Source organism: Anas platyrhynchos, chromosome 13, assembly GCF_047663525.1.
Source record: "Anas platyrhynchos isolate ZD024472 breed Pekin duck chromosome 13, IASCAAS_PekinDuck_T2T, whole genome shotgun sequence".
In the NCBI taxonomy this organism is placed as follows: domain Eukaryota; kingdom Metazoa; phylum Chordata; class Aves; order Anseriformes; family Anatidae; genus Anas; species Anas platyrhynchos.
Window position 1 is genome coordinate 12,865,351 of NC_092599.1, and position 12,850 is coordinate 12,878,200.

Genomic DNA, 12,850 nt, shown 5'->3' on the forward strand with positions numbered 1-12,850 from the left:
AACGGCGGGGCGCGCGCACAGCCCGCTGGGAATGAGAAGGTCACCGGGGGGGGGCCCGGCGGCCATCTTGAGAGTGGCGGGCGGGACGCGGCTGGCGGGCACTGGGGGCTCCCTCACGGCTCCCTCACGGCCCCTCCTGGTTTGTGGGGGAAATTAGCGGAGAAATGGGGTTTTGGGGGGTTAAAAAAAGCGCAGTGGTTGCCCTCCGGGGGGTTCTGCACTAAGGGGTCGGGGTTGGTGCGGGCTGTGGTGTGTGCCTGTGGGGGGGGGGTGCCTCCTGGATCTCCGAGAGCAGTTTGTCCTCTTTAAACCCGTCGTTGAAAATGTGATGGATTTCTCTTTTAAAATTTTATCTTCGGTTTTATTATTGCACTTTTTTATTGCTCAGTATATTTAATTCTGCGACAAACTGGCCTTCGCAGCAATACAAGTGCCGTAGCACCACAGGCTCATGAGTGGCAAACACAACCTCTAAGGCAGACAGCCTGGGGTGTGAGGTAGGTGTCCAGGTACAGGAACCTTGGGGTTGTCATTTAGCCATCACAGATGTTGCCGCCAGCTTCTGTTCATGTTTTTATACTTCTGACGCCTCAAAGAGTTATTCCTGGGGTGAGAAGAGAGAGGTGAGAAGAGCGGTGAGAATCTCCAACCACCACGAAGATTTCCAGCACCCGGGTATTTTAGAAGAAAACCAGGTCTTTTGTTGTGTCAGTCCCCAGGAAACTTAGACTCAAACCAAAACAAACAAACAAACAAAAAGAACAAACAATAAGAACAACAACAAAAAAAAAAAAAAACACACACAAACCAAAACAAACAAACAAAAAAAAACACCACCGCCAAAGCCCCAATCACTTCATAAATGTCAACTGCATTTTCCTTCCGTAGTCTCCAGAACGGTTTGCTTCAGAATAAGATTGCCCTCTTGTGGACAAACAACAGTAAGCCTGGGAGCTGTTGTCAGAGGGCTGTTCACATGTCAGACACGTTCAGTTATTTTACGTGCATGTGTGATTTAGTCAGTGAAATGAAAGTCTTCTCTGAGATAACTTGCTCTTACCACTTGTTTCCTACGGCTCACCGTTACAGGTTTTGACATCTAGCCTGGTTCACCCCTTCATATTGTGATCTGGTCGGCCTGTCAGAATGATTCACTGAGCTTTACTCTGGAATGGACGCGAGATTTTAACACTGGAGCTTAGGGAGACCCAAAAGAAGACACATTCATTACTTCAGAGGGTCTCGGAGTCAGCTACTCCATTACAGGTCAGTTTGAAACCTACAATCGATTTTAATGTAATGAAAGATTTCAGAGAAGTTCAGAACAGCATGCCTCTTGCACACTGTAAACTGCATGATGAAAGCCTGGATTATCTCATGTGGGCCCAGAAGATGACTCACCAATACCATCATAAGACAATTTACTTCAAAACACCTACAATACTTAGCCAAGTTTTAGAGTTGTATAACACCGTGGGTTGTTGATTTGATATTTTGTCACTCCCTTTTTATTCTTTCTTCTGCCTTTCTTCCCAATCATTGGAGCTTAGTTTGTCAGTTTATACGAAGCTGGAATTTATCTGGCAGGATAATTGGATCTCCTAGCAAAATGTCACATTAGGTAGGAAGTATGGATGATGCCCTTGCAAAACTAGTTAATAGAAAAAAGGCTTAATTGCTGCTTGAGTAATATTGATCAAATGCAGTCATTCTACCTATGCATTTCTATATTAGGTACCACTGTAACCTGCACAATACAAACAGTCCCACGCTCACATTTGCTCAGATGGGTGGATGTTAATTTCCTAGAGATGTTTCTGGAAACAATGCTACTCAGGTGAATAAATTTTTGTTGGACTCTGCTGGGAGCGATGATCCTCAGTGGGTGACAGTTATGACTGAAGGCCTGTGCAGAGAACTTGTGTCCCACAATTTGGCATCTCTTTATGGGCTCTTGAAGCTAAACGTGATGCTCTGGAGTCCCTGCGGTTATCTCTGAGATTAACTTCTGAGATTATCTTCTGAGATTGTGTATAATCTCAGAAGTGGTGGTGGAAGGGACCTCTGGAGCTGCCTGCTCTACCCTCCGGCTCAGTGCCAGACAATCACCAACACAAGGCTAGCTTGACCATGGCTTTGTCCAGCCAAATCCTGAAAGACTTCTAGCTCAGAGACCACAGCTTCTCTGGGCAGCCTGATCCAGAGCTGTGCTATGGTCACTGTAAAGAACATTTTGCTCACATCCAGCGTGAACATCCTGAGTCACAAATTGTGGCCATTTAATACATTCTGCCACTACCAAGAAGGTTTCATCTCCGTTGTCTTCATAACTACCTTTCAGGTAGTTGTAGCTGCTGGCAGATTGCTTCTAAGTTGGTTCTCAGCCTGTCCTGATACACAGAGATCCTGCCTCAGCAGCAAAACCTCGTACTTCTTGCTGAGCGTTGTGAGGTTTCTGTTGGCCCTGACCTAAAGTTTATCATCATGGTGCCTCTGGAAGGTGTTTGCACTATTCAGTATGTCAGCGCTTTCCCTAAATTAAGTCAGCCACAAAGTTACTGAAGAAGCACTCTTTGGTAACTGTGCCTCCAGCTAACTAATTAATTGTAGTTTTATATATACAAAATACATATATACACATATATAATATATAGAATATATAATTAGTTCTAATTACTAAATACTTAGTGCCCTCAGGTTACTAATAAAGCAATGGGACGACACAAATCCCAGCAGAGACCCAGGTCTTCCCTGTTCATTACTGGCTGTCATCTGGACAGAGAATCACTGATGGCTGCGCTCCGAGCCCAGTGGCTGAGCTATTTTTCAGCCAGCATAACAGGGCGTTTACCCAGCCCAAACTTCTTCAGCTTGCTAATGAGTGTGGTGTCAAAAGTCTCACTGAAGTCAAGGTAGATCACATCTGCTGCTTTCCACTTTCCCCACAGCCTGTCGTCTCAGCCTAGAGGGCAGCTGTAATTGTCATCCTGACTGATTAATATTCCTGGCTCTCTCTCCTCATGTTACTTCCACCTAAAGAGCTCATATTTTTTTTTGCTGTTAGTCCCAAAGACTGTGACCTTTTATTTTGCAGTACTGAATTTTGACCCTTTTCATCCATTTCAGTCCTCAAGGCAGGCAACTTTTTTCCTTCTCTAGAATACTATGATCCTTCCCCAGGTTTTAAATGACTCTCAACTGTGATTGCGAGTTGACTCAGAATAGGGAGTTTGAGAAATTGCAGCATGAAAGGAAGTAGACTTGGCATGGACTTGGCTTCAGGGTAGGACCGTTCTGCATTGAGCTACAGAAGGATTTTTTTAGTGAAAAATTTTTCTTCCGTACAATCCCCAGTGCAAGGGAGAAACATTTCCAAAAGGTATGTAGGGAGTGAAGGGAGTGTGACCTAGAAAAACTAGTAAGATGCATATGTCAAATACAGTTAATTTTTTTACTAATGATACTGATCTATATATATAAAATGCTGAACAGAACACTTACTTCTCTGTGTTTGGCCTTAGGCTACATTCCTCATCAAAGGCAAAGAAACCCTGTTGACACTTCTCGTGGTGAGTAAATCAGTCATAAGAGCACCAGATTTCTTTTCCAAGAAACATACAGAAAAATGTATATTGGAAATTAGGACTCCTGGGTTTTTCCCCAGAGTTCAGCATATTCTTGAAACAAAGGTGCTCAGACTCCTTACTTTCTCCCCTGCCTGCCTAGCAAACTTTCTGTGCAGCTGGTCTCATGGCACTTCTTTTGTCCACCATCTTCCTCTTTCCCAGTGAACCCTGAAGGAGCACCATGGTGATTAGGGGCAAAAGGACTCTGCACCCCATCCCTGCACACCTACTTGTGTGCTGGACTCTTTGTAGCAGACCGGTGAGCAGCTGGTCCATCCTAGACACGTTCTCTTTTATAAAGTGGGAATGAGGCAGCACGGTAATTTTATGCAAATCCATGTGCAGATTAAAAAATTAATCAAATTCTGAAATTTTCATTTAAAGAGATTAGTCTTGAAAAATCCGCCATCTAATCCTCCCCAAATAGTCACTTGGAACAAACCTTCACTGCTTTGTTTTCCTCCTGGGTTCAGTGCATCTCCTAGAAAATTTTCTTGTGATGCTTTCGGGACCATCTGGAACAGCAAGTTTGAGTTGGAGCAGGGCTCAGCAGGCAAATTAAATTTGATATATCAAATGATAGAGAAGATGTGTCAGTAAGTGGGGACATGGGAGTTGAGCGCAGTAAAGTCTGTGAACGCAGTACGCTGTGCTGTACTTCATAGGTAAACTCCCACGGCAGTGCATGAAGAATGGAAGCAGTAAGCCTCGGTGAGTCTAACGGTAATTTACATACCAAGAGGCCAGAAGAAAGTCATGTAGCAAGTAAAACGAGTAGCGAGAGACACCGTTAAAACTTGCTGTATCTGGAAGTTTACTACAGTAACAAAGATGTAATCTGTCTTTTACAGCTTGAGCTCAAAATTATCCTCGAACAATTGGGGTTTGATCTAGTGCCATCTCAGATTTTTTTCCAATCCCCTCAGGGCTTTTGGAGTCAGCTCGGTACGCCATGGGCCAACCACCAATCATTGCCACTCCAAAGGAAAACCATAGAAGTCCTGATGACATTAGAAATAAACTGCCTTAGAACACTGAAGATCTCAATTAAATCATATGTCCCAGAGCGTTCATAGACGGCATCCTCACATCTTGCAGCACGTGAAACTGGGGCTGTGTGGCTGAATCAGCCTGCAGCAAGCCCAATTGCCCCAGCTTTAAGAAAACCCCAAGCCTGTGCCGCAAACCCTTGAACAAACCTCTGACCACAGCACCCAGAATAATTCAGCTCTGCTCAGTGATGGCAGACTAGTCCCTAGAAAGGAATATTTTCCCACCTTTCAAATACCTGCCATACAGTCTGGCACTGGCTCATTTTTCTCACTGTATAGGCAGCTCGTTTGTGAACTCTTTTCCTCCCCAGTGTGAGTCCAAGCTTATGGCTTCGACTGTTCCCCTCTGTGCCCATGCTTTTGGTCTCATGCCACCATCCAATTTATCTGGCAGCTTGCCACGTGTCTGCCCCTGGTGCTGGATTGTTTCTGCCTCCTTCTGACTTTGGCTCCTAGCCTGCAGAATTGCTTTAATTAAAAAGTTAATGAAAGGTAATGCAAACACGTGTATTGCCTGTGTTTTATCACGGTGCAGCTCTTCTCCCAGAGACGGTGAAAATGAGGAGCTTGGGTTTTGCTGCTTTTTGTGGTAAGAGTTACCAGTGGAAGTTTCTACAGCCTTAGGAGGAGTCCTATGAAGAAAATGCTTATAGTGGTGGTGCGTGCAAACAAGTATGTTGATGGTGAACATTATTCACCAATGAAAGCTGAGGAAGTTTTCATTTAGAGGGGATTGATCTAAGCCCCTTCCAGTCTGCCAGCTCTCTTTGTAACAGGTAATTCTCAACATCATTTTCCTCCTAAGATTAGTGCAATCTTGTGGAAAACTTTCTAAAAGCCTTTCTAAATATACCGTAATGCCAAAAATGTCCCGTGCAGGGACAAAGAGAAGGTGAAACCTCAGCCCCACTAGTGCCCATAGCATGAGTGTATGTACAGAGAGAAGAGGGATAGTGCATCCCCATGTGATTTCCCTGAGAAACTGGGAAATTGAGGTTACTACATGAAGCAACGTAGGTCATATCATAAGCCCCCTTTTCCAGCCCAGATTCCTCCTAGCCAGCAGTGGGAAGGGGAGTAGTAGCAGTAACTGGCAGTTACACCATTTCCATATCCTCCATCCATGGAGGTAATCTGAGAGCTTCCATTTTGATTATTTTTCTTTCCTATGCTGTCTCTCCCTGGGTGTGGGGTGATACTCAGTTCTCTTGATCTTGTTAAAAAAAGCCCTGGTAAAATGAGTAGGAGTTTTTATTTTTTTAATATCTACACTGGATTTCATAGCTCTGATTTATAGCTGTTCCCTGATGACATTTAGTACCTGGTGCCTGAGACTGTATAAATAAATTACATAAAAATGGATTCGTGACATCATTAGTAGCACCCCCATTCCAAGGGGAGCCTCCAGTGAGCCTGCGTGTCTAATCAGAGCTGACAGGGAGCAGAATTACACACGGAGACCTCCAAAGCTGATGGGTCTGTGCCAAATTCAGCTCTCCATTGTATTGGTGTAGTTGGATAACCCCTGAATGCAAGGAGATTGGCACCAGATTTATTCTGCTTTTACACCTGTGCTCTGAGGTCGGTATCAGAGATGGGGTGCCTTAAAATCTTCAGAAGCAGTGGAAAGACATGCACTGACTTAGACAGACTCTGGATGAGACCTTGATGGTTAAATTATAATCTGAGTTCAGAGTGCAGAAAACAGATTACATGCCTGCTATTGTAGTGAAATGCTTTCCAGACCAGAGCAAGCATTAGCAGTGTGCACACAAGTGCTAGATGAATTAAGCTGGCATTTATTTTTTCATCTCCAGTAGGAGAGGATTGCTTTTAAACGACTCACGCCTGCTGTGTCATGTCTGGAGTTGGAGCTGAGAGGAGCCGCCGGGAGGGTGCATGTGACAGGATCCGCAGTTGCAGGTCTGGTTGTACTCAATTCCCCTGGTCTTCAGGGTCAGCCATGCACAGAAACATCAAGGCAGAGACAGAGCCTGTTAAAAGCGTTGGGGTTTTATTTTCTTAAACTTGCCTGGCTCTATTTAGACCTTTTTTTTTCCCAGCCTTCTCTGTAAACCCTGTATCACAACTCGGACGAGGCGACCTGGAGCATGATGCACCTCTTGTTTTGTAACACCTTTCTCTGATTGCACTATGCTGCCAGGTGAATTAGAGACCTGCTGGGAAAGGAGATGCCAATCTCGGTTCCTGAGAGGTGCATGGTTCACTTCACTGGTATTAGCACGGTTACTCAGGCCCTCATTGTGAGATGGCTGAGGCTCAATGGTTTAAACTGCTTACAGCACCAGCTGCCATGAGATTTAGGAACCTAGTAACAAAGTGGTCAGTACACCTTCTCCTTCCCATCTCTTCTCATGATTGAAGAGACGGTCTGGAGCAGTATCTAAGGGGAGCTTAGATAGGTAGCTTATCTGCCCTGGGTTTTGCCTTTAAAATACGTTTCTCCTAAGCACTGAATCTTTTTTCTTTTTTCTCCAGCAAACCTATGACTCACCATACTATGGTTTTGTCTGTGAGTCCTTTGTCCAAGGGATTTCAGAGCGTGCCCAAGTTTCATTGCCTGAGAAGGTGCTTGGGTGGAGTTTTTCACCGAGCCTTTGGGTCTGTCCTCTGTCTTTGCAGCAAAGGCTGGTTTAGACCCACAGGAGCTGTTGGAAAGCTTGTTGGCTTAATGATTAACACCTGTCAGTGCTAGGGGAGCAGTAGGACAAAGGGACCTCTGAACTTGTGTGTTCCTGCAGAAGAGGAGCCAGACACTGGCCTTGTACTGAAACATATCCTTTTAGTAGAAATAGAATTAACTGGCAGGTAATTTGAATGGTTCTGTGATTAAGTGTGTTGCCAGGGCTGCCTCAGCTTCCTGGCACCCTTCCCTAATTGCCTGCACCATAATTACCATGAGCTAGAGAGATGCGGATGACAAGGGTCTTTGGTTCTGGGAAACCAGCAACGAACTGGCTGCCAGTTAATGGAGGGAAGAAGTGCTGTGAGGGAACAGACACGTGCATGCAGGCAGGAGCTGCCTTTCCTCTGTCTGGGTGACTGTTTGCCCTTGAGCAGCTGAGGTTCTTCAGTCCATGCTCATATCTGCTGCGTGGAATTCTAATACTTAGTGGAGACTAGCTCAAACGGAATTTCAGAGACCCAGCTGGGAACTTTGCCTGGATCCAAAGTCCTACCTGATCTCGAAATATGACTTTAATGCATAATGAGAGGACTGAAAAATAAAGGAGAATGGAGCCCTGTGTTAATTTGCTTTTGGTGGGGAAACCTCATCACTGGTCTTTCTGTGGCCACCAGCAGCAAGGGATCAGGCAGCCAACAAGCACGTTGGTTTTGATTCTCCAAAGTCTGTACGTGGTACTGGGGGGGAAAATGGGGCAATGCACAGCCACAGAATGAGGTCAGCATTTGGCTAGCACATGGAAGGGAGTTTATGTAGTGAAAAGCTGTTCCACTCGGATGCCCTGCTCTCTCCGGGACAGAGAGCAGCCTCCATGGTTTGGAAAAGTGTCAAACACTGAGCACATCGAAATGATGGCTTGCCAGTGGCAAATTAACAATGACAGAGAAGCTGTCTGGCAGGGCTCACCTTCCCTTTGGGAGGCGATGAGATTGCAGGGGAACCACAAGCTGACAGGTAGCTTGAATGTGACCCTGTCCTCTCCCTCCTGCCTGGGGAGAGGTTGGAAAAATGCAGCTGATTGAGCACTGTAATCTTAGGAGTAAACAGGAGCTAGCATTCCACGGGCCACGATTTGGCTTCCTTGCTCTCCCTGTAACCACCCTGTCTATTTTCCTAGTGAACAGTGTGAACAAAATGCTTTCCCTTGCAGGCTGGAAGGTGCTGTCTGCCGGAGCTCCTGAGGCCTCGTCAGTAAAGTGTGTGCAAGCCCACCCTGCCCAGGCAGCATGTCCCTTCATGAGCACGTGCTGTCCCTCTTCCGCAGTGCAGTGGGCACTGTCCGGCCGGCCCCAATGCTGAAGAGGGCTGTGAAACTGCAGGGAGACGGGTGCCCACAGCTGATAGTGAAGGGCCGGGCCTTTCCCGTGAAGAGGAACCTGTACCTGGTGGGGTTTGGCAAGGCTGTGCTGGGGATGGCAGCAGCTGCAGAAGAGATCCTGGGGGACCACCTCATTCGGGGGATCGTCAGTGTGCCACTAGGCATCCAGGAGAGCCTGCAGCGAGCGGGAATGCAGTAAGGGAGCCTGTGACTGGGCGCTTTGGGTGGGGATAAACTGCCAAATTTGTCCTCTGGGGGATGTTGCTGTGAACCCTCTGAATCCTTTCCATCTGCCCTTGCTCTGTTGCCCACCCTGTCCACCACACCCTGACCTTCAACCTCCATTGCTCCATCACGTCCCAGTGGCACCAGTGACAATCTTTTGCGTTGACTGCGCTGCCTCCCCAGCCTTGGGAAGAGATGCACAGCAAAAGCCACCTCCCTGTCCTGGTCACTTGCCGTTTCCCTCTGGTGCAGCCAGCTGACAGCCTGGCTGCCTGCGTAGGTGCTGGTGTCAGTGGTGTGATTGCCTTCCTTACCCCTCCAGGGAGATGCTGCTGAAGCCGCACAGCAGAATCCAGGTCATCGAGGGCGCAAAGAACAACCTCCCTGACCCCGAGGCTCTGAGGGGAGCAGGTGCCATTCAGGAGCTGGCTCAGGGCCTGACAGCAGACGACCTGCTCCTCGTGCTCATCTCAGGTGGGGATCTCAAGGCATGGGCCCTGCTGAAGGCCCCTGTTGCTGCTGTATTCCAGCCAGATGCGTGCCCGCATGTGGCTGTGCAGCACTGCTGTGCTGTGCCGGCCTTCGCAGTGATTTTTTCTCTCCCTTATCCCACAAACTTTCCTCCAGGAATGCAGCAGGGGAGAGCAGGGGGCTGCCAGCTGCTGCAGAGGACGGGCTGCCTCCCAGCACTGTGGGGAGGCTGAGCTGTGCAGGCTGGGCCCACTGCTGTGAGACGGTGGCACACAGCTTGTCAGCTGCCCTCACCTTTTGGCGAGGGTGGCACCTTCTTCCTGCCCCCTCCTTACAGCTGCAGGTGCAGGCTTGGGAGAATCAGTGCTCGACTGATTCACAAGCTCTGAATCTGTGTGGGGATGTGAGTCTGGAAGCTGAAGTTCAGGACTAGCCTCGGGAAGCACATTTCCACAGCCTGAGCTCAGCTGGGTGAATCAGGGCAAAAGCAAGCAGGGGGTTGGAGCAGCTCTGTTGAAACCCCCTGGTCTCTGCTTGGTAATTTTCTCTATTTGCTTTGTGAATGCTGGAGCATGATCCAGCGCAGGGAGCGCAGTGCTGCTAGGCAGACACCCAAGTGGCTGGCAGCTAGCTGTGCTTGCTGGGGATTCCCTTGGGTTTCCTCCTGTCCTCTGGCTACCAGCATCTCCGAGAGACTCCTCAGCCCTTCAGGGAGCCTGCACAGGATCTACCCGCGGCTGCAGCTCCCCGTGCACGTGCACTCCCACACAGCAGCCGGTCCCCAACTGCTCCTGCCTCTCAGCTAGATCCCTGGCTATTGACTGAAACACAGGCATTTGCATTTGTTTTTCTTGCTCATCATGTTTTATTGATGCTGATTTGTCTCAAACCTCTGAGCAGGTTTTGCCTTTTGACGGTAGCTTTTGGTTGTACTTTTATGCATGTTCACTCTCTGTTCAGATCTTGCTCTTTTCTGTTCTGTATCTTCCATCCATTTCACTTCTGCATTCTAGTCTTTTTTCTTGCCCTCTTTTCTGCATTTCCAATGCCCACGTGTATCAGTTGCACTGTCAGAAATCCCATCGATAAGACTGTCACCCTGGGCATGCTTTCTCTTGTTATTCTGTCCCCCTTTTCTTTCCTCCCAGGCCTAGATGAGTGCAGTTTCAGGGGTAGTTTCTTATCTTGCTGCAGCCATAGCTGGTGTTTTTATGTCTTGAATAAATGGAACCAGCAAAGCAGGCAGTGTGTCCGCATGCTTAATGTTGAGCACCGTGTGAGTCCTGAAGCCTGTGGTCCCCACTCACCCATCCAAGGAGCCCTTAAAAATCAGCGTGGCAACACGTTAGTAGTCTGCTGTAGGGGGGATAGTAATTACTGGCCCTTCTCTGCATTCCCCACCACGTGGAAAGGCTGCTCCTGCTCAGGTGTTGGGCAGCCCAGCTTTCCTCGTGTCCTGATGGAAAACGTGCTCAATCCCTGCCATCTCGTCTGCATTCTAGGGGGTGGTTCAGCCCTGCTGCCTGCTCCCATCCCTCCCATCCTCCTCGAAGAGAAAGAGAAACTGACAAAGATGCTGGCTTCCAGAGGAGCTGCCATACAGGAGCTGAACATTGTCCGGAAGACTCTGTCCTTGCTGAAGGGTGGAGGGCTGGCCCGGCTCGCATATCCCGCACAGGTAACGGGGGCAAGCCTCTGCTTGTGCAGAGATCACCCGTGCGCCTTCAAACAGTGGGTTAATCAAGTCCCAGGGCTTTTTTCCTCACTGAGTGAACAATGCATGTGTGGTGTTTTGGAGCTGTGCCTCAGATTTCACTGAGGATCCCAACTCTCAGGGTGACAGGTGCAAGAAGGGGGACTCAGACCTGGCCATCACATCACACCACTCAGCAGTCCCTAGTCCTCCCCCAGCAGCAGTTTATGATGTGCTGGTGCATTGCTGTGCTGTCTCCCACAGCGCTTCCAGGCCAGCTCTGACCCTTAGCTCACCCAGGGGCTGTTTTCAGTGTGTTCCATCACTGGCACGTAGGCTCAGCCTGTACTAGGTTCTCAGCCTAAGAGCTGGCTGTTTTCTATCATGATGGTCCAGCATCAAAAGACACTGTAGGTCTTTGGGTTCAAGGAGGGCAAGGTGACTCTCACGGGACTCTAAAACAAAAATGGGCCAAGATCTGCCTTAGCACAAGTGTGACTCAGAGCAGTGCTTACGCCATGACTCTGGCATGGTCACCTGCCTCTGCCTTCCACAATAACCCTCTGCCATTGCTCCTGGTAGGTGGTGAGCCTCATCCTTTCCGACGTGATCGGCGACCCTCTGGACATCATAGCGAGTGGGCCCACCGCTGCCAGCTCCCACAGCGTCCAAGACTGCCTTCAGGTCCTGGCCAAATACAACCTGCTGCAGAGCCTGCCCGAGTCAGTGGAAACGGTGCTCTCCAGCTCTCCCACCAAGCGCGCTGCTCCAGAAGACTACTCCCACGTTTGCAACGTCATCATCGGATCAAACGCGCTGGCTTTGGACGAGGCCAAACGCCAGGCTGAGGGCCTGGGCTACGTGGCCCTGATTCTGAGCGCAGCAGTCTGCGGGGACATCGGCCACGTTGCTGCTTTGTACTGCCAGCTGATCCGGCTGCTCTGCCTGGGCTTTGCTGGCCTCGGAGAAGGGCCTCTGGGCAACGAGGTGAGGGGGAACCTTCTGCAGCTGGCAGCAGAGTTAGATATCCCAGGCTTGAACCTGGCTGAGTTTCTGGAGGCCCTCCGAGGATTAGGGCCTGAAAAGCCAGTCTGCATCCTTGCTGGCGGAGAAACCACGGTTCGGCTTCGAGGAACCGGGAAGGGAGGAAGGAACCAGGAGCTGGCCCTGCGAGTGGGGCTGGGGCTGCACAGGGCACAGGGCGCTGAGGCCAGCAGCCCCCTGGGGAGGTGCGAGATCATCTTCCTCAGCGGGGGGACGGACGGGCAGGACGGGCCAACAGGAGCAGCAGGGGCCTTCTGCAGCCCGGAGCTGGTGGACGAGGCGTTCCAGAAAGGCCTCGATGCGGAGGCTTTCCTCAACAACAACGACTCCTATACCTTCTTCAGCCACTTCCAACGTGGGCGTCACCTCCTGGTGACAGGCTTGACAGGCACCAATGTCATGGATATCCAGGCTGTTTTAATTAGACCCAAGGATAGATCATGAAAGCTCCCTCTGCCGATATTCAGATGCGTTTAATTAGGACCAGGGGTAAACGAGGCAATAAGCACTGCAGACAAAACTACTTAAATTAGGGCTAGCTGTCAAGTGTGCTAATATCTTTGGTAGAAAGATTCCACTAATTAATCACGAGTGGATGTCCACAGCAAATGCACTGGGAACAGTCAAGCACTTGTAATTGGGATCTGAGAAAGGCAAGCAGTCACGCTGTGGACATGGAGGTTGCAGTTAGCACTTCTGCTGAGAGCCACTGCT

General features: G+C 49.0%; 1 protein-coding gene and 1 long non-coding RNA gene across 15 annotated transcripts; one reads left to right on the plus strand and one right to left on the minus strand.

Moving 5' to 3' along the window:
- The first annotated feature begins 32 nt into the window (after positions 1-32).
- GLYCTK (glycerate kinase) lies at positions 33-12,582 on the plus strand. 14 transcript variants are annotated; one of them, XM_072044527.1, is made up of 10 exons: positions 46-139; positions 389-497; positions 1,090-1,266; positions 3,522-3,569; positions 4,478-5,454; positions 6,496-6,601; positions 8,536-8,898; positions 9,251-9,402; positions 10,902-11,077; positions 11,675-12,582. In XM_072044527.1, exons 7-10 carry the CDS (start codon positions 8,612-8,614, stop codon positions 12,578-12,580), a joined length of 1,521 nt encoding a protein of 506 aa, XP_071900628.1. In that variant the 5' UTR covers positions 46-139; positions 389-497; positions 1,090-1,266; positions 3,522-3,569; positions 4,478-5,454; positions 6,496-6,601; positions 8,536-8,611; the 3' UTR covers positions 12,581-12,582. The 14 variants fall into 14 exon arrangements, with proteins under 14 accessions (XP_027323582.3, XP_027323590.3, XP_071900628.1 ...); XM_072044525.1 differs by having other exon boundaries at positions 4,553-5,454; XM_038186206.2 differs by lacking the exon at positions 4,478-5,454.
- Positions 6,458-7,318, minus strand: LOC113845067 (uncharacterized). The gene is made up of 2 exons (XR_005269275.1): positions 7,194-7,318; positions 6,458-6,672 (listed from the first exon to the last, which is right to left on the minus strand). It is a non-coding gene; the product is annotated as an uncharacterized lncRNA (long non-coding RNA).
- Positions 12,583-12,850: the final 268 nt, after the last annotated feature.